Raw genomic sequence first — 20,506 nt, 5'->3', positions numbered from 1 at the left:
GTGCTGGAGTACTTAGTTGGAGAGGGGACACCAGGGTCTGCAAGTTGAGGAACTTGCCAGCAGCTGTCACCCGGCTAGGAGGGAACAGAACTCATTTGTGAGATTCTAGAGCCAGCCCACCTCTGGTAACCTTCTGTGTGCCCTACTGAACCGGCACGCGTTAGGGACAGCCCTGTCTTCCCTGTGGCAGCTCTGCTACCAGCCAGCTTCCGAGGCTGTTGTGGGATGCTGCTGCCTGACTTCCTGCTCACCTCTCAGGTTCCTCATGGCATAACTAAAGAAAGCGCATGCCACTCTTTCCTCTCAGGGACACCTGGGAGGTACAGTCCTGAATCTCAGTGGCTACTGGGACTCCCCGTGGGAATGGCCTGTCAGTCACAAGGGCCCCTGATGGGCTCAGCGTGTGTTCCCTATGCCTCTGGCTCTGGAGATGGTATATCTGAGATCTTTGTTTTTAATCATAATATTTCACATTTTTCTTTCCGTGGGGATCATCGTGAGCCAGCTGCTGGTGGTAGACAGTCTTTCTTTAATTTCCACTGTGGATTATTAGTTCACTTTAAGTGCTGTTTAAATTGTACACAAGCCCTGAGGCTTTTGATTATGTTGGAAATCAATTGGACTTTTCGAAAATGCTAAACAAGTTGGACTTTTGTATCCATGCACACTGTGGCACCATTAACAGGGACCAAAGTTCAGAAATTAAAATGTACCAAGTCCTGTGGCCCCATATGGGTAATTCATTTCTCTCCAGGAAAATCAGTGCACTTCTTTATTGAGAATTAAAACAAGCAAAATTTTTAAAAATCTCCTGTAAATGGTATAATGGCTATTCTTGGTTGTCAACTTGACTGCATTTGGAATTAACTGAAAACCTAAGTGCCTAGGTACACCTGTGAGGGATTTTTCTTTCCTTTTCTTTCCTTTCTTTTCTTTTACTTTATGGTTTTTCCAGACAGAATTTCTCTGTAACCTTGGGTATTATGGAACTCCCTCTCCTCTGTAGACCAGGCTGGCCTTGTACTCACAGTTCTATATCCACACCCACATACATACATGCACGCATGCATGCATACACACACGCACACCCACCTACAGGTTTCCCCCATCATACACATGCTGGGATCAGAGGTGTGCACCACCACCACCCAGAGATTTTTTTCTTAATTCATTTGAAATAAGACCCACTTTAATCAGGATCTTTGAGTAGGGAGTCACCTTTAATCTGGGCCACACCTTCTGCTGGAAGCCTATGTGAGGACTTGGACAAAGGAAGCTTTTACTCTTTGCCTGTTTGTTCTCACTGGCAAATACACCGTTGCTAGAGACTCAGGCATATGCAAGGAGACCAGCAGAGACATCCGGCCAATGAACAACTACTGGGTTCTTAGTCTTTCTGTTGGTAGACAGCCATTAATTAGACTAGCTGGACCACAGCCTGTACCACTACCTGGACCAATTCCGCGTGTGTGTGTGTGTGTGTGTGTGTGTGTGTGTGTGTGTGTGTGTGACAGACAGACAGACAGACAGACAGACACAGAGACAGAGTGTGTGTTCTATTCCTTTAGAACCCTGACTAACTACATGTGGGAAGAACACTAGGTGATTAGGTGGGTTTTTTGTTTGGTTGGTTTTTTCATTGTTGTTTTAGGGCCTGGTGTTCATCTTTGTGTTCCTACTTGGCCTGTGTCCTTTCTTATTAGATACACAATGCCTCCTGCCACTGCTTCACCATTCTTTATTCCAGGATTTTGTATTTTAAAGAGAGAGAGTGTGGGTGCTGGTGCCTGTGAGTGCAGGTGCAGCACTGGGGTTGGGGCATTGGCTCCTCCCAGGTTGGATTGCAGGCTGCTGTGAGCTATCTGATGTGGACGCTGGAGACCGACTCTACCAGAGCAGTGCGTGCTCTTTACTGCCCAGCCATCATCTCTCCAGCCCTCTTGTTTCTCTACCATTCTCTCTCCCTTCTTCCTTCTAGGTTGTCTTTCTAGCTTGTCCTAGACCAATTGAACATGGTAACATTTCTAATACTTTCTGTCTGTCTGCCTTGCCCCACCCGCACCCCCCACCCTCCACCCTGGAAAAAGTCCCTTCTTTAGGATACTTCTGAAATTACTAAAGAGCAATAATGCAGGACAAGGTGGTGCGCATCTTTAATTCCAGTGCTCTGGAGGCAGAGGCTTTTGGATTTACATGGCAAGTCCCAGGACAGCCAAGTTTACAAAGTGAGACCCTGTCTCAAAATAACACCACCCAGAGGACAATGAGTCCGCCATAGACAAGGCAAATGTCCGTGGTCCCGTCTTTCCAGGGTTTTCCAGCACCATGCAGCCTTGGCCAATGCATGGTAGCATTTTCTCTGAGTCATGGTGAGGTATATTGCATGGGTCCATGTTTGTGATCTACTCAACATTTTAATACATGCTGCAAATGCTTAATTCTGTAGAAAGAGCTGTGAATGTGTTTTTGGATTCAGGGCATAACAAGGAACCTCTGCCTGTGTACTTTTTTTAGGCTTCCTACAGAGGAGAAGTGGGAAAAGAAATAATTCTACTCCAGGGAAATGCATAATTGAGAAGCTGTCTTGTGTGCATAAGGAAGTACTCAATGGCCTCTGTAAAGCTCTCTGCCCGCCAGGGCCATTGTTTTCCTTTCTTTCCTTGGTGTTTGTGGAAGACCTGGGGGTTGATGATGCTCACGCTGGCCCCTGGGCAGCCACGGCTGTGGACTTGAAACATCCAGCTTAGACAGCTGGGCATGGTGATGCCCATTTCTGCAGACAGTTCTAGGGAACTGAGGCAAGCAAGAGGTTCCAGGCCTTCCTGGGCTGTAAGAAAAACAAAAACATAACCCAGACCAAACAAAAAGAACCCCTATGTTCCCACCCTGCTAGTACAGCAGAGGCACTTGGCGTGGACTGGGACTGGGTACAGCCTCCGTTTTCCTCTGCCTCTTCTGGAATTTTTATCCTTGCTAACTAACATAAGAGCAGAACAGGAATGTTGCAAATATTGAGGATAGGTCAGGAAACCCAGTGGAAGGGGCGGGGAAATAGTAACCTAGGCCTGTCAGCCTCTAGTCCCCACCGGCTGGCTTGGGATCCCAGGCATCTGTGTATCTGTTGTGGCTACGCCTGAGGCACGGTCTAGGGTATCATTTACACCTCTGTCCACCGACAGTATTTCTGTGTCGTCTCTGTCACACAGGTCTTCATCTGGAACCTGTGGGAGACTGAGCAGGGAAGACATGCCCTGGCCCCTGTGGGTCTGGATCTGAATCAGACAGGTCACACAAGTGGTGTGTGTTGGCCATGGAGCCCACATGGCTCAAGGACGCTGTGAAGAGAATTGTTCACACTGTCTTCATTATAGTGCTAGGCAGTGGTATTGTCCACTGAGAGAGGTGTAGCCCAGATGTGACAGCTGTGGTGGGGAGAATGAAAGGCAGGTGGGATGGATGGGAGCAGCCTCCCTCCTAATGAGAGACTTGGTTCTACTAGTTAGTGGATTTAGAGGAAAAAGAACACTATGATTTGCAGGTTTCCTCCTAAGTCCAGATGGATCCCAGACAGTCCAGAGAGGAAGAGCTTATTTTATTTGCCTCCCTCCCCCATTTCTCTAAATAATTTAATCTTCAAAGCATGTTGCAGGTGTTAATTAACACTCATGGCTCTCCTGGGAAGGTAGGCAAGGGGGAACGCCTCCCCCATGAGTGAAGTCCAGGGAATAGACAGGTGCAGAGCCTGAGGTAAGCAAAGGTTTAGAGGCCTTCCTTCATGTTGATCCATTGGGAGCGCCATCCCTCTCCCCTTTTCTTAGTGTCCTCTGTTCCCAGTACAGTGAGAAAGCTGAGGCTAGGTAGTGGAGTCTTCTACAGGAAGTAATGGAGAACTGGGGAGCATTGTGCAATTCACGGTCACTACGAGTTTTCAAATGTTATGCCTTTGATTTAATTCATTTACTTGCCTTTTAAAATACACGTATAAATACATGCACTGGGCATCTTGTCAGAGCAAGGTGTTGCAAAAGGGAATCACTTCTCGAAGACAAGCTAGCTAACATTCTTCGGGAGCATTACTAAATGGGAGCTTGGTCTTTTGAGTCCCACACTTATTCCAGCAGGAGCTGTTGTGTGGTTTGCTCCCCTGTAGGTGGTGGCTTCCAGGGTTGGCATGCTCCTGGTGTCTGAAAATGGATGCAATACAAACAGCACTATTGGATGTTGTGAATAGCTGAAGAGATACCGAGTCCGGGAGTGAGGATTTCTAGGAGGTCCGCTCTGGGGGCTGCGAATAGCCCATCTTCAGTCCTGGTCTGTGTCCAGGGATGGTAATGATGCCAGTTTGTTGTAACTCTTGTCAATACTGTGTTAGTACTGAATAATCTCCAACTATCTAACAGAGCCAGCGAGACTGGAGTGGGTGCAGTGTGAGGGAACAGAGAAGAGGATCTTTTATGTGGCCAGTGTCTGCTGCTCCCTCTCAGGGCAGCACTTGGGCTCATCTTGTAGGAAGCTTTGCTCCAGCTGCTGATGGTGTTTCCCTTTGCTGCCGCAGGCTCTGAGAAGCGGCTGTAGACCTCTACCAGAGAGTCCTTCCTCTGAAGACGTCACCAGTGTGTGGAGCCTGCCGCACACCCACTCCCTGCCAAACCACGGCCTTTACCTGTGTCTTTCGGTGTTTCCCGTGCGACCCGTCCTGTGGGAGTGCCTCGTGGGCTGCCCCAGAGTTCGCCCCACGCTCAGCTGCACCAATGGTGAAGATGACAAGATCCAAGACTTTTCAGGCATACCTGCCCTCATGCCACCGGACCTACAGCTGCATTCACTGCAGAGCTCACTTGGCCAATCACGATGAACTCATTTCCAAGGTACTGGTTTCCCAGAAGGCCTTTCTTGCCTCCCAGTCAGGGGGCATTTCCTGTTCCTGGGGTCATAGACTTCTAAGCTCTCTCTTTCATACAGTCTGGAATATTTGCATGCTGTCTTCTATAAGGGGAGGGCTGACCCACAGGCTGTCCTTTCAATGGAGAATTAACTCTGAATCGTAGGGACAGAGTAGTGGATCAGTTTATTTTAGAAGTTAGATGTCAGCCCTGTTGGCGGCTTGGGGGCCTGGCAGCTCACACAGTTTTGGGGTCCATCAGGCCTCTGCATGTTAGGCAAGAACTCTGCCACGGAGCCACCCTCCGTCTCCACTGTAGCAGCTTCACTGGCTGAGATGGGAGAGCCCCTAGCAAGCCCTGAGGAAAGGTGCCAGGCTTTATGAAAACTTGTCCTTTGGAGAGGAACAAAAGTGGCCTGTGGAAAAGCTGAGCCACTGGCCTGTAGGGACCTGTATACACGAAGTCATACAGGGTGACATTTGATCGTAGCTGAAGAACGAGTCCCCGTTTTCCCAGAGGTGCCTTGACAGCGGCTTCTGAAGTTGGGGCTGGGGGTCACTAATGAATAAACCCAGGTTCTCGATTGTGTAATACAGGAACTGAATACTTCAGGCCGCATTCTCAGGGGAGCTGTCTCCCTCCCGGTCCTGGATTCCCAGGGGAGGAGAAACAGGTTTTACTAGGCTAGATGACAAAGAAAAATCGTGGGAGAATTTCCCCCTTAATAGTATCTTTCCTGAGAAGCTAGCCTCCACACAACTAAGGGACAAACAAACACTTACGCAGACCCAGACTAAGAAACATTAGCGATCCCGAACTGTTTATAAGAACTGGCGAAGGCTCTCTTGCTTGCTTGCTTCTCCCTGGGTTTGGTAGTCTCAGCCCGAGATGGGTGATAGCTCCAGCCAGCAGTTACAGAACATTCCTCTTCAGCTGGCTGGCCTGACTGGCACATGAAGGCTGCCCAAACATCCAAGTCTGCGGTCATAGATTCTAAAATGAGGCCCCAGAACAGAATCTGTTGTTGTGGGTCTATTCCAGGCTGCTTAGTAACCTACAAGCTCCATACCTCCAGCCCCCAGGGCCCTGGCTGAACGGTCACCCATTCCACTCTCTTCTGCATTCCTGAACTGTGTTATTTACACTTAAGCCAGCCTTTAGCTATCTGCTCTATCATCTTGTCGCAGATTTCTTGAGTTTTAGGGTAAACCCTTGACTGGAAATTTGGATGTGGGAGGCCATGTCCATGGGAGAACTAGCCAGTCTCCTGGCATGGAACGTGAGCCAAAAACCTTGTATTTGAGTTGGCGCTGTCTCCTTTCCACAACCTTTTTCTGTAGTCATTTCCAAAATAAGTGTTTCTATCTAGAGAAGCATCTATGGCATCCTTTTAACACAAGGAAGAAGTGTTTTGTGGTGTAAGAAGCCAGGGCTCCCATGCACTTGAGTGTCCTCTGTGTACTGCAACCTGACACTAAAATTCTATTCCACCAACCCTGGGACTCTTGATGGTGGGTGGATGGTCATGTTGTGCCAGCGGGGAAGCTATTTCTGTCTGCGGGTACTCAGTAGCATTTCTTCACGAGGAGGTCTTGATTGGAGCTGGGCCTGAAAAGATGGATGGAAGTTGGACATGCAGAGATGGTAATGGTTTTCGAGGTTACCTCTGCTGTATTGAGTCAAGTGTTCGGGGCCTTCGATGGCCTGCCACATCCTTGTTTTTTTTTTAGTTACCTGCAGGACACAAACAGCCATCCATGGATATGAAGGTGGGGTCTCTCAAGCCTCTGCTGACAACAGCCCCCCCACCTTTATCCCTTCTCATGCACCCTTCCGCGTCCTTCTATTGTGTCCCTAGATCAGAATTCGACCCATGGCAAAACTCAGTGAATGATCAAATAAATGGACAGATGGGGCCCTGGGAGATGAGGCTGGGGGGTGGGGGTGGGGAAAAGCTTCGTTGGCTTCATGTCCTCCTTCCTACCCACCCCTTCTGGGGCAGGAAGGCTCACAAGTCCAGGCCAAAGTCAGCACAGGCTTTGATTTCATTGGCTCCAGCCAGTGCACAGATGGGGTGCATTAGGGCTGGATGATTCAAAGAGTTGGGTGAAATGCCTGGCTGGGGAGAGAGTGAGGAAACTGTGCTGGGACTGTACAAAAGACTCCTTTATTTCCCTCTGCAGCCGCCCCCAGCATTAAATAATCTATACATTCTTATGCACGTCTGCCTAATGGAAAGATCATTGCCTCGGCCCCCTCCTTGGAAAAATGAGCCTTTTCTTTTCATGTCCCCCCCTCCTCCGTTTAAGAAAGTTCAGGGAGATAATGTGGCTCCTGTTCTCCCTCTTGACTTAATCTCCTGTACGGTTTCAGAGTCTGCCCAGTAGGAGTTGAGAGCTGGGCAGCAGACAGCAGGCGTGGGGGGTGGGGGGTGCAGCAGAGCAATTAAAATGAGGCTTTGTGCTTGAAATGGGTCTTTAGTCGGAGAGCTGGACCTTTGGTGGTGGTGGGGGGGGGGGTTGCAAAATAAAAGTGAGTCTGCCTTTATTGTGGCTCAAGAGATGCAGAGGTCTAGAGAATGGAGTGTGTGCCTAGGAAGAACGGGACTTCAGGCGCCCTTCCTGCCGGCCGCGTGGCTAAGCCGTCAGGGACATGCAGCATTGTAAAGTTTAAACAGCTCGAGTGCGTTGATTCTGGTGGTGGAAAGCTCTGTCCTTCCCCGCCCCCTTGCCATACCCAGGAGGTAAGTCGCCAGCAACCAGCTGCCCAACCTCTGAGTCTCCTTTCTTCCTCATGAAATGGGCAAAGGTGTCTTCGCCGTGTGAGTGGAGTCTGAAGCCTGTGAAGGCTGGTGTAACAATGGACCGTCCACAGAAGTGGCTCCTGAACAAACAAACTCACTTCTCACACTTCTGGAGGCCGGAAAACCCCAGATTTGGAAATCTGGCAAACTCAAGTGTCACAAGGTTTACTTTTCAGTTCACAGATGGCTTCTTGTTGCTGTGTGGCCTTCCATAGTGGGAGGGGCAAAGGATCTTTCTCCGGCCTGTTTCTTCATTCTCGTATTTTGTGTATGTGTTTGGAGGAAGTCTTACTAAGCTGTTGCCCGGCATGGTCTTTTAACTGCTGGGCTGAAGAAGTCTTGCTTTGGCCTCCTGGGTATACAGGGCACGAGCCACCGTGCTTGGCTTGTTCTGGCCCCTTTATACTGACAATAATCTAACTCATGAAGGCTCTGCCCTCGTGGCCTAGTGATTTCCTAATGGCCATATATCCCATCTATTTCAGTCCGATGGGGTGGGGAGTGGACATTCAGACCATAACAAGGGGCAGGTAACCAGCACTTAGTGTGTGCCTACCTCACTGGGTTGCCACACAGCTCAGATGAGATCAGGGATGCATGGGTGGATTGTAAACGACAAAGATCTTTGCAGTATAAAGTATAAAGTCTCTTTACATCCAAAATGTAAAGCAGAATACCCCTCCAACCTACTCTCTGCCTCATAGCCATGAGTTTTCCATTAAGACCTGGTGCATAGGCCTTGGATGGATAGAAGGGACAGTGGATAGCCTAATGTGTCTATAGGAAGTCACACAGCCCTTGGTCTGTGGGAGGGGAGAACTTTGAATTGATAATAGAGCTATCTAGGGAATGTGCTGAGGCGTCCTGCAGTCTCCCCCTTAGAGGGTGTTGTGGTCTACATGCTGGGGTGTTTGTCTGCAGAGGTATTTTGAGTTGGCATGAGGAATTGCTCGCACTGTTGCTTCTTAATGTTGTCAGCCCTAGCATAAAAATGCTTTGGTTCTCAAATAACAATGGTTTCCACCAGATCAGTGAGTCCGTCTGCCTTAACCTCCCAAGCAGTCGAGATCTACAGGCCCCTGCCACCAAGTCCAGCTTCACAAAGCTTTTGTCCAGAGGCCCTCCCTTGCTCTCTTCCTGCCAACCCTCAAAGAACAGTAGGGCGTTTGAGAACTTGGGACTTCATTCCAAGACTTGATCCTTATCGGAAGGGCGTTGGGGGAGGCTGTTGGGTGGGTGTCCCGGGCAGGTGGAAGGAAGAAGTATTTTGCTCACCACCCAACCTGCTTGTTACTATGGTCAGATCTGTGGGTCTGGTTATTTTCTGGAGACAGGTGCTCCAGGACTGCAGACTGGCTAGTCTTGGTGAGGAAACACCTCAGGGTGTGGCAGGGACCAGCCTTAGGTCACAGCACTCTGAACCAGCGATCTTTGTCTCAGCCTGGGCCATGTTCTGTGCAAGGAGCCCCGAGCTGACTGGCCTTCTGGCTCCCGACAATCCTGAGGCTGGGAACTCAGGAGGCAGGTTTTGTTCCTTGTGGGGTTCCTTGGGCTGGCTCTGGTGGCATTTGGGCACTCTGTTCCTGCTAGGAGATTAGAGGTAGCACTGCTTTGAGCAGAGGAGCAGGGGGGCCGTATGTGCAGAAGCTGTATTGATCTGGTGGCTGCTAAGGGCTAAGCTGGCCTTCATGTCCTGCCTGTGCCTTTGAGCCCTAGGGTTCTACACCTGGGGTTCCCAGCAAGACTCTTTGACCTCTCACTCCAGCGCAGTGGCTTAAAGGTTGCGGACATGGTGGGGTGCTGATGTGGTGGTACGAAGATCTCTCTCGTCCTGCTGACAGTCCTGTCAGGCAGAACTTTGTTTCTCCTAGTTTCTGCTGCCCACTATCTTGTCCTTGTGGTGGTTTGTAGCAAGGGTACACACCTTTAATCCCAGCACTTGGAAAGTAGAGGCAGGTGGATCTCTGAGTCCAAGGCCAGCCTGGTGTATGGGGTGAGTTCCAGGACAGCCAGGGCTACACAGAGAAACACTGTCTCGAAACAAAAACAACAAATACTCTGAAGCAGTGGTTCTCAACCTTCCTAATGCTGTGACCCTTTATAATACAGTTCCTCATGCTGTGGTGACTCCCAACCATAAAATTATTTCATTGCTACTTCATAACTGATTTTGCCAATGTTATGAATCATAAATATCTGATATGCAGGATATCTGATATCTGACCCCCATGAAAGGGTTGTTTGACACCCCCCCCCAAAGGGGTCACATCCCACAGGTTGAGAATTGCTTTTGTAAAGTATTAAGGAAGGTCCTGGGCTGAGGATGCAGCTCAGTTGGTAGAGCGCTTGCCTAGCACACAGGAAGCCCGAAGTGGGATCCCCAGAACCACAGAAATACAGCGGTCTGTGCATGTAAGTCCAGCACTAGGGGTTGGAGACAGAAGGACCAGGAAGTCAGAAGTCACCTTTGGCTACATAGGTTGAAGCCAGCCTGAACTACATGAAATCCTGTCTCAAAAGGGAAGAAAAATTACACGAAGAATGTAGGAGTAGACAAAATGCCTGCATTTCCTTTTCCTTAGGTAAACCTGAAGCAAAGTGGACACTGGGGCATGAGAGCGGCACCCATGCTTCCCCGTGAGGCGCAGGAACTCCTAAGGGACAGGTCCATTTATCAGGGCTCTCACTAACTAGCCCGTGAGCTTCTCTGGCTTGCAAACTGTTGAACTCCCAATTTGAGGGTATGTGTTTACCTGAATGTATGTGTATCACATGTGTGTTCCATGTCTGAGGAAGGTGCTGGCATTGGGCTCTGGTCCTTTGCAAGGCTAACCAATGCTCTTAATGGCTAAGCCATCACTCTAGCCTCTTGCAATTTTTTTTTTTAATCTAATGGATGTATGCGCTATTTTTTTTTAATTGAAATAAAATTAGTATTTCTATTTTGACAATGGGGAGAAAACAGGATTGAAGCTTAATCTATAAATATCTATCTTAGAAGTGTTTAGCATACTGGGGCTCTGGTTCTACCCGGTAATTAGAGGGCTCTTAGAATCAGGAGGTTGAACCATCACTGTGTAGCCTAGTTGGGAGTCTTGTGCCTTTGAGTCTTTTTTTCTTTTAAGTTCTCTCTCCCTTCCTCCCTTCCTCTCTCCCTCCCTCTCTTTCCCTCCCCTCCTTTCCCTCTGTGTGTATGTGTCTGTCTGTCTGTCTGTCTATATGTCTATCTCTGTGCATCTAAGCCTGTGATTTTGTGTGGGGCCAGCAGTCAGTCCTCATTGTTGCCCCTCAGCTGCTGCCCACCTTGTCTCTTACTGGCCTTGACCTCAATAATTAGGCTTGGCTGGCTGGCTGGCTGACCAGCCAACCCAGGAACCCCAGGAATCTCCCTGTCTGTTGTCTCCCAGTGCTGGAATTACAAGTGCGTACCACCACACCTAGCTTTTCTTCTCTCACACCCAGCTTTTTACACGTATTGTGAGATTCAAACTCAGGTCCCCATGCTTAGGATATCTAGGTCCATATCTCCTTAGCAGCAACATTTGTGAGCTATACCCAAAGCTTATTCCAAAGTAGTTTTAACCAGTTAGGCTTTGTAAAGGGAATTACACTTCCAACCAGAAATTATTTCCTTCATTACAAGTGTTTGCTCTGCAAAAGCCCTGTCTCCTCCTAATGAGTATTAGCTCATTCATACTTCTCCAGAGCTGTCTGCTGACCACCTAAGAAGGGGTGTGTGAGGGGCGTGTAAAAGTGAGCTGAGTAGGAAAATCTCTGAACCAAGTGACTTGGTTGGATTTCAGCACTTGGTAAAAGCTGTTTGGAACCGTAAACATTGTACCTTATGGTGAGTTCAGGGTGAGATAAGCCCACGAAAGAGGCTGATCCTGTCATGACAGTGGGGACTGAGACAGTTATCACCAGTATGGGGACACCTGTGTCCCATTAGCCTGTGTGTTACTTGAGATGATTATGATGTCATGCTATCTCTAGCATAGTTCTTCAAGATGACAGATTTCCTATTAGTAAAATATTAGCACAAGGCAGGCTTTCACTAGGGAGTCCCAATCTAGGGTCTGTGGACTGACTGAAAGAATCCCTGAAATTGTGTGTGTAATCATATACAGGTGTGTATTTCTGAGGAAGATAACTGTCCATCAGGTATTTGAAGTTGTTGATTGAACAAGAAACCGGCTAAATCCCTACCTGCATAGAGAGTGAGGTTCTGTGCATACTTGAAAGACGTGCCCACGAACCAGGTGTGGTGGCACTTGCCTGGCAATCCCAGCACTTAGGAAACCAAGGCAGGAGAATGCCACCCACTGTGCTCAGACACATGTAGAAATGGGCGGGAAGGGCAGCGTGAACAGGGGCCGTGGAGCAAGCATGCAGGAGAAGCCCTTCTTCTGGGTTAGTCAGTGTGTGGGAACAGATTGAAGAGTAGGTTGGAGCCAGGTTGTTGGAAGTTCAGGCTTCATGCTGTTGGCAGTTTGATGTTCCTTAAGACTAGCTATGTCGTGCTGTGGCCAGCTTTGGTGATGCGTGTTGCTATCGTGTGGAAGATGAGCTGCTGGGGGGGGGGGAAGGGTGGTGGCCTGAAGTAGCCACTTGAGTATGTCCTCTGCTGCACTGCTGTGGTCTGAATGTTCTGGAAACTGCATGGTAATTGAGGATCCTCTGCTGCACTGCTGTGGTCTGAATGTTCTGGAAACTGCATGGTAATTGAGGACCCACTATGGACTGCTGCTTGGCAGAAAATGTACCGTCAGTGGTTGAAACAATGAACCCCTGCACTTTTTGGCATGAACAGGGGAATCAGTTCCAGTTCTTAAGTCTTCAGCGGAGCGTCATGGTTGCGCCCTGGGAAAGTGAATGGCCTGGCATATGTCCTGCTGCTCACTGGTCTGTTATCCAGGAGGTTTTGGGGGACCAGGACTGATAATCATCTTTGGGTGTGGACTACAGGGAGCTGGAACACAAATCTGCTCAAATGGGATCCTTTCTGTGTGGGTATTTTAAATAAACACCAAAAAGAGATGTTGACTTGACCAAATGAAGCATGTCCTACAAGCCTGCTCTGTGGATTACAAATAAATGCCTGCCAGATTTTACCCGAAGACATTTGGACACTTAGTGAGGTCGCAGGTACTTATAAGCTAGTGTTTCCACCCAAAATAAACTGGGATACACACACACACACACACACACACACACACACACACACATATTTTGGAGACAGGGGTCTTGCTCTGTAGCCCAGGCTAGCCTAGAAATCCCTTGCAGTTACTCTCCTCCTTCAGCCTCAAGTGCATGCAGGTAGGTGTAAACTAACACTCCTGGTGAGAAACTTTCTCAGGAGTATTGATGTTGGGGAACAAGACTTAGCTGTAGGAGCACTCTTCTCTTGTAATTTCGTTTTAGCCCAGGCTCTCCCTGTGGCCACTGCTGGTGTGGCTGCTGTCCACTGTTTCTTGTACAGTTTGTTCAGTGATACTCCATTTCCTTTATTGGACCCCTCCCCACTTATAGACAGTCTTGTCTTGCTAGTTCCTCAGTGTTGCCTTAGCCTGCCTGGTGCTAGGATCGAAGGGGTGGAATCCTAGACCCAGCCTGAGTAAGTAATACTTCTTTAAACACTCATCGAGGTGCTAGGGATGAGGAGGAGAAACCAGCATGATTCCTGTAGTGAGAGCCAGAGATCTTAGTAGGTGAGATGTGGAATGTAAGGCTCTCTGCAGAGGGCAGAAGAATGTTGCAGAGGAGACTGGTCTGGGCACCTTTTTAAAAAAAGGACTGAAAATCCCCATCGCCACCGCCGCTTACTCTGTTGTGTGTGTCAGACTCTCCAGATATGTCGTCCCTCCCTTAATTTATGACACCTCTTCTAGGTAGGCACCCCTCCCAGGTAGGCATCAGTGGCTTGTCCAAGGCCAAGGTTACAGAGAAGTCAGATAGATAGGCAATCTGGATCTGCCCAGCTCTTTTCACCACAGCCTGTCTGTGTGGCATTGGCTGACCTATGATTGTGTGGAAGTATCGGTGGTAGATACTTCCTCTGTTGCTGACATAGCCCGTGTCTGGGGAGTCTCTCTTGTTTCTCCACTTAATTTCCACACATTGGAGTGGTGGGGGTGGACCCTGGAATGGAACCGAGGGCCTCACCCATGCGAGGCAGGCATCTTGCTACTACTTGGGATCTCTGGGACTCTACCCATTCTCGAAGAGCACCGAAGGAGCTTTCCCAGGAGCTCTGCCCTCCTGTAAGATTCTGTCCCTACTTTGTCCCTGCTTTGAATTGTTATAGACCTGCCTGGGTTTTACATCACACCCCAACCTCAGATGCTCACTATGGCCCCGGCAGGCTGGATCTTCCCGTCTCAGCCTCAGTTGCTGGGATAAAGTGTCCTCACCACCACACCCAGCAGGTAAGCTTTTTATATAGAATTACCTTGTTTCCTAATGAGGTTCTAAACGCCCTCAGAATTTTAGAACCAAGTGCCTTTGAACCTGAGCCTTCTCATTTTATGGATTGGGAAGCCAAGGCCCAGAGAGAAATGGAGGACCTTTGGATTTTATTCCCTGCCCACCACTTACTGCCTTGCTCATAACAAGTGCTTATAAGTGCTGGGTGTAACCCCTGCAGCCGGGGAAATGAAGGTGTCAGCCTGTGATCTTCCAAGACTGCTCTGCTCCTGCCCTCCTTTTTCTCCATGTGTCTAAACAAGTGCAGTTAAGTTTCCTCCGCCCTCCCCCACCAAGGCTGCTGCAGTGGGGTGTGAACCAGTCCACCAGTGTTCAGATCCTGGCTGTTCACGTGGTAGTTGAGCACATTAAGTGACTTTGGTGTAAGCGACAGAAGAAGAGGAATATGACGGGAGATGTGTGGTGGAAGGCAGTTTTAGGGAAATTAAATGGGGTAGCTGGTGGGAAGGAGTGTTTATTTACAATGTGTGAGATAAAGTCCGTGCTTAGTAGCGAGCAGCTTCTGCTGTCCCGTCAGGATTTGCTGAGTAAAGTCAGATGGAATGTGACATTCGGATATAACCAGGGGCTGGTACTCTGTATTTCCTTTCTTTTCTTCTGGGAGGCTTAGCCACTGCATGGTCTGCCGAAGCCTTTGCAGTCAAGGGGTCTCTCTTTTTACAGCTCTAAGGTAATTAGATGCTAGCAGCCCCTAGCATCCGGGCTCCTCTGAGCCCCCGCCTCTAGGCAGCAGAGAGGCTCCCACCTGCCCTGCTAATCCATCTGTCAAGTGAGTTTGGGTCTTTGTTTTTGTTTTGACCCACTTTTCAACCAGTTGCAGAGACTCCAATCCGCTGTGACTACCTCTGCTCCAGCATCTGGAAGAGGGTTTCCAGGCTGGTGTTGCTCCCGAGCTATGAATCGCTTGTCAGTTTGCCTCATTCTCTGAGACTGCAGGGTGGGGGTTCTTTGGAAAAGAGGCGCTTTCTTTATCTTAAAAAACAAAGGAAAACAAAAACTGATATCTTTGTTCTCAAAGTTCAGCAAAACTCCAGAGGGAAGGGTCCGACCTGGTGATCCTAAGTATTATCTTTGAGGTCAGGGCCGCCAAACCGTTTTCTCTCCCCTCCCTGGCCTATGGCTGGTGTCTGGGCACTGAGTCAGAGGAGGAGGGGGAGGGGGTGGTGGAGATAGCTCCACCAGCTGCTGCTAAAAACAGCAGCATCCACTCGTCCACAGACACCCTCTCTAGACCATAGGAGTGTCGGGCCATATAGCAGCTGGTGCTGCTCTGCCTTTCCCTAAGGCTCCTCTCCCTTTGGATCTTTTTTGGGGGGCACAACCTATAACCATCAGAAGGAAAATTGCCCAACTTTGAGAAGTTAGGGGCCCCTTTTCCTTCCTTTTAGAGTTGGCCCCATTAAGAGCATTTTTCATTTTTTTCTTTCTCTCTCTCTCTCTCTTTTTTTTTAGCATCAGTTTCTCAACAGATGGATGGAGAGAGATGTATGTGAGACAGGAGCAGCAGGAGACCTGCTGCTTGCTGTGAGCTCTATCCCTTAGCTGTTAGACTCTGGGCATGGGTAGCAGACAGAGAGAAAAGCCTTAGCCTCACTGAGTGGTCCACAGGACCCTTTGGCAGCCAGAATGGGAGTCCTCACCCTGGGCCTGCTCCCAGACTTTGGGGTACCAAGAAGCCAACGTGTCCATACTGTTTTCAGTTCGGATTGTCTTTATACGAGATGTCCCAGCGTGATCAGCTCCCTCCTGACTATCCTGTACTGCCTGCCACAATCTGTGCTAGCCCCGGCTCGCGAACCTGCCTGCCTGCTGGTGCTTCTGTTTGGGGAGACTGTCCGTGCCCAGGGCCAGGCCTCTCCCTGTTGGTCAGTGGCTGCTTTGTGCATAACTCTGGACCTTCTCAAACTTGCCCACGTCTACTCCTCATGGTCGCCTCTTCACTCTCCATACTGAAAGCTCCAAATGACAGGTAGGGCACTGAGGAGGTTTATTTATTCCAGACAGATTCACCCAGGACGCCTAAGGGGAGGAAGCAAATGAAATCCTGTTTCTCCATCTTCCCCTTAGCAGGAGAAAGAAGCACCTCAGACTATATCTGTGGGGGAGGAAAGCTCCTCCCTGCCTGTCTGCTTCTCTGTGCAAACAACAGGCCGTTCCGCCCTGGGCACCGAGAGGTGGGGGTGCTGGGTAAGTACACGAGGAAGAAGGAAAGCCGATAAGATAAGCCCTGGCACATCTAGGTCACCAGGCTGCTGCCAGCCACCTGTGTGATTGGTCACCTTGAAACTGACAGGGGGTGGACTTTGGTTCAGGCCTAGACTGGCTGACTTCCCATGCCTCAGTTTTTTCAGTAAACATTTATTGAGCGCCATTAGGTGCCAGGTCATGTGCTAAGCATTTCAGGCTCCTGTGTGTCTCTAACAGGCTAGTGTGGATCCCAGACTTGCAACCAGTGCTAAAAAAAGAAATGACTTCATTCAAAAAAAAAAAAAAAAAAACCCAACACACAGCTTGTGAAGGGGGATGGGGGTGGGAGTGAGAGTGAGGAGCCTGTCCCCAGGAGTGTGTGGGGGGGGGCGGCTCTCTGGAGTCTTGATCCTTTCTTCTTTGGGTTAAAGCCAAGGGTCTGCAAGAGTTTATAGAGAGACCAGATAGTAAACATTAGGCTTTGCTGAGCCCCTGGTCTTAATGGCCAACCTTGGTGGTACTGGAGAAAATATCAACAAAGAGGCAGAGGTCCACTGGAACTTCCTTTACAAAAAGCAGGGGTGGCCCTGGGCTTCCAGGCCTTGCTGATGCCTGGGAGAGATGTTTGAAATGACAATGGCGAAGTGAATGCTGGGGCAAGTAGCCCCACGGGACTTGCATCTCCGGTTGACGGTTGACGCCGAGTGGCTTGTGCAGGAATTGAGGCAACCATGGAAAATCCCATTCCACTGGCTCGACTTCATTTTTAGCCATTCAGCACCCACAGGTTCCCGCCATAGGTTAAGTTGGTAACTAAGCCGGACAGTGTACCTGGTCTCCTCACTCGAACTGGAAAACATCATGTAGTCCTACTGGGTCAAGAGTCAGTGGCGCCATTTTTAAACTCCTGAATGGAAGGGTCAAGTCACTTCTGCTTCAGGCCTAGACTAAATTTTCAGTGTTGTATCGGACAAATGTCTTAACCTCCCTGATGGTTGAGCGCACAGTGAACACTGCTGTGTGATGCTCTGGGCTATAGAGGCGGCCAGGATATAATTAATGCCTGGAGACCGCTTACGTTCTAGTGCAAAAGACAAGCAGCTAAGCTGTTATAGAGTGGGTCGAAACACAGGCTTTTTTGAGTACCCGATTGTTCTGTATACGGTTCTACGTACGCTATAGCTGCATGCATAAGACGAGATGCCGTTCTGAGCTGAGATAGCGTCTTAGAGGAAATCAAGCCTGGAGGACCACAGGGAAGCCAGAAGGGCAGAGCGTGTTTCAGGGGAGCAAGAGGTCAACAGGCGTCAGTCTCAGGGTGCACAAGGCCGTTCTGTGGAGTTTAGACTCAACTCGGTGTGCTGTAGGGAACCACTAAACGGCTTGATGGGAGGGAACAGTAGGATTTGATGAGAACTGGAGAAGATTACAGCATGGCCTGAACATCAGCTTCCCTTCAGCTTCTGTAAACTTGTGGCCTAGAGCTGTGAGGGACTAGCATTGTTGATAGTGTACAGCAGTTGGTAAAGCATCGATAATGTTCTGCCGTGGCTGTGTATAATTAATAATAATCAGGCTCCACCCATCTCTGCTGCTGCCTCCAGCTAAACAGCAGTCAGGGAAATCCTTTGCAAACTGCAAGAAGCCAAGGACTTCGAGTGGCTCACAGGCCTGGGCACTGTTGTCTAGCATGATGTCCCTGACTTCTTGAGTGAGGGTGCCTGAGTGATGAAAAGCTGGCAATTGTAGCCCCAAACTTGGAAGCTTTTTTTTTTTTTTTTTTTTTTAAAACATAACGTTTTTCAAGACAGGGTTTCTCTGTGTAGTTTTGGTGCCTGTCCTGGATCTCTCTCTGTAGACCAGGCTGGCCTCAAACTCACAGAGGTCAACCTGCCTCTGCCTCCTAAGTGCTAGGATTAAAGGCGTGCACCACCCACCCCACCCCACCCCCAGCTGGAAGCTTTTTCTATTACTTAAATATATCACGTTTATTTGTGTGTGTGCATGCAGTGAATTTGCCTGTGCGAGAATTTGTAGAAAGGCCAGAGGCCTGGAGCTTGGTAATTTGGCTAGGCTGGCCAGCTGGGAGTCCCCTGAATCTGCCGGTCTCCCAGCCATATCCTCCCCCACTCCCCTCATCACCGCTGGGGTAGAGGTGCGTGCCGCCATACCCGGCTGTTCGGTAGATGCTGCCCCTTGCTGTTTGCACACCAATCACTTTACCACAGAACCAGCTCCTTAGCCCATATTTGGCTTTTTAAAGACGAGGACTTACCATATAGCCTAGACAGGCCTTGAACTCAGGATCATTCTGTCTCTACCTCCAGGTGTGGACCAGCAGGCCTGGTTCTGTCTATTTCTCTTATGACCTTTAATTTTCTGTATGTGAGGGCTGAAGTATATATTTGAGTGTACCTCCTGCATCTCATGTGTGGAGGTAGAGGACAGCTCGAAGGTGTCGATTCTCTCCTACCATGTGGGTTTTGGAAGTCAGGATATCAGACTTCATGGTGAGCGGCGTTCTCACCAGCCCGGCCCCCCCCCCCCTTTTTTTTTTCAAATAGCGTTTTCTGGCTCATTTCCATGGCACAGGAGAGGATGGAGAGGGAACACATGATCCTCAGCAGGGGTAGAGAGTAACCTTTCTTAAATTGTTTGCTGATTAACTCCCTTCTTTCCTGAAACTAGATGAGAAGAGGAAACCAGGAGTCAGCAGGGCTTGGGAGCCTTAATTAACTGTGGTCCAACTAGGTCAGAGGAGTGTGACCTTTGGAGTGCTCCCCCCACCCCCCAGACTTGTATGCCCCAGCTCACTGGAGCAGAGTTCCCCCACCACCAGGGGGTTGGGATTCCAGCACCCAGGCAAGGGCATCTGTGCTTCTGTGAAGCACGGCCCTGCCTGTTCGTTCCCGTCCTCCCTGGCACTCTGGCCCTGCCGGAGCTGGTGTTGAGTTGCCCCGATACCCAGTCTCCTATTTCACATCCTTAGGCTGAGATCCTGCAGCCGAGTGCTCTTCCAGCTTCCCTTTCTGCTTGCCTCTCACTGATAGATAAGCTCCTTGGGGTGGGGGGTGAAGAGTGGAGAGGTAGGTAGCTAACCGCCCCCCCCCCCCCGTAGACCCCTTTGTCAGTGGGCACAGTGCCCCGAAGCTCCCCAGCGCTGTGTTGGGTAGGGTGGTGGTACTCGCTGCCTAGCTCCAGGCCTTTGCTGGCAGATGGAGTCCGGCTAGGCTGGCCCCCAGTTGTGCACATGCTGAGGCTTTACCTTCGGGTGGAAACGGGAGGCTGAAGTTGAAGTCAAGAGACAAGGGAACTCTGTTTGAGGTGTGAGCCTCGAACACAAGGGCTCTCTGAACCAGGCTCTTTCTGCATAATGTACCCTGGGTATGCCAGAGCCCCTGTCCCGTCCCCTGGGCTGGGCTGAGACCCGAGTGTGGCTGAAACGGGGGAGAAGAAGCCAGTGGACAGAATGTTCCTGCTTTGGGAGGCCTGGGTCCTTGGGGACTGAGATGAGGCATCTCCCATTTCCATAGACTGAGTGAGGAATGAGGTTTCTACCCAGCTGCCCACGTTTCATTTTACCCCACGAGATGAATGGGGGTAAAGAAAGATGGCATCAGGGAGGAAGTCCGCACACCCCCTCCAGGCCTGCTCTGGAGAGTACCCACATGCTCCCAGGCCACGATTTCCTCCCGCTACCCAGTACCTGGAACCCGGCTGTAGAGATCACCAAGTTACCTAATAGAGCTGATGACCTAGTCAGTCTCAAGCTACTTTCCCATGGCTATCAAAGATGACTTGTCCGTCCGGTCCAGAAGGACAGAAGCCAAGAGCCGGGCCTCTATGTCTACACTGGTCTTGAGTATCCAGTGTTTTCAAATGTGTATAGAAAGGTGGCAATTAGATGTTTGTCTCAGAATAACCCCAGCCTCTGCATTCTCCCAGGAGCCCTAGCCCAGGGAAGATGATTAAAAATAGATCTGAGTAGTAAGTACTTCCTGCCTGGCAGATGCTGACAGCAAATGCTAGGCCTTGTGGCTGACCTTTCTTCTGAAATCTGCTCTGTTTCCATGATGCTAATTGAGTCCCTTGCTAGACCTCATCAGAGACTGACTGACTGACTACAGAACACCAGGGCTTGCTGTCCTGG

General features: G+C 49.6%; 1 protein-coding gene across 1 annotated transcript in view; it reads left to right on the top strand.

Moving 5' to 3' along the window:
- Ypel2 (yippee like 2) overlaps window positions 1-20,506 on the top strand; it is a 58,787-nt gene that overhangs the window by 18,518 nt on the left and 19,763 nt on the right. Inside the window, exon 2 of the mRNA XM_028878274.2 lies at window positions 4,556-4,868. Within this exon, the coding sequence (XP_028734107.1) occupies window positions 4,752-4,868 (117 nt within the window). The 5' untranslated portion in view covers window positions 4,556-4,751. The remainder of the gene's footprint in view (window positions 1-4,555; window positions 4,869-20,506) is intronic.

Source organism: Peromyscus leucopus, chromosome 8b, assembly GCF_004664715.2.
Source record: "Peromyscus leucopus breed LL Stock chromosome 8b, UCI_PerLeu_2.1, whole genome shotgun sequence".
NCBI classification, from domain to species: domain Eukaryota; kingdom Metazoa; phylum Chordata; class Mammalia; order Rodentia; family Cricetidae; genus Peromyscus; species Peromyscus leucopus.
The sequence above is the reverse complement of the archived record's forward strand: the minus strand, read 5'-3'. Positions and strand labels throughout refer to the sequence as shown.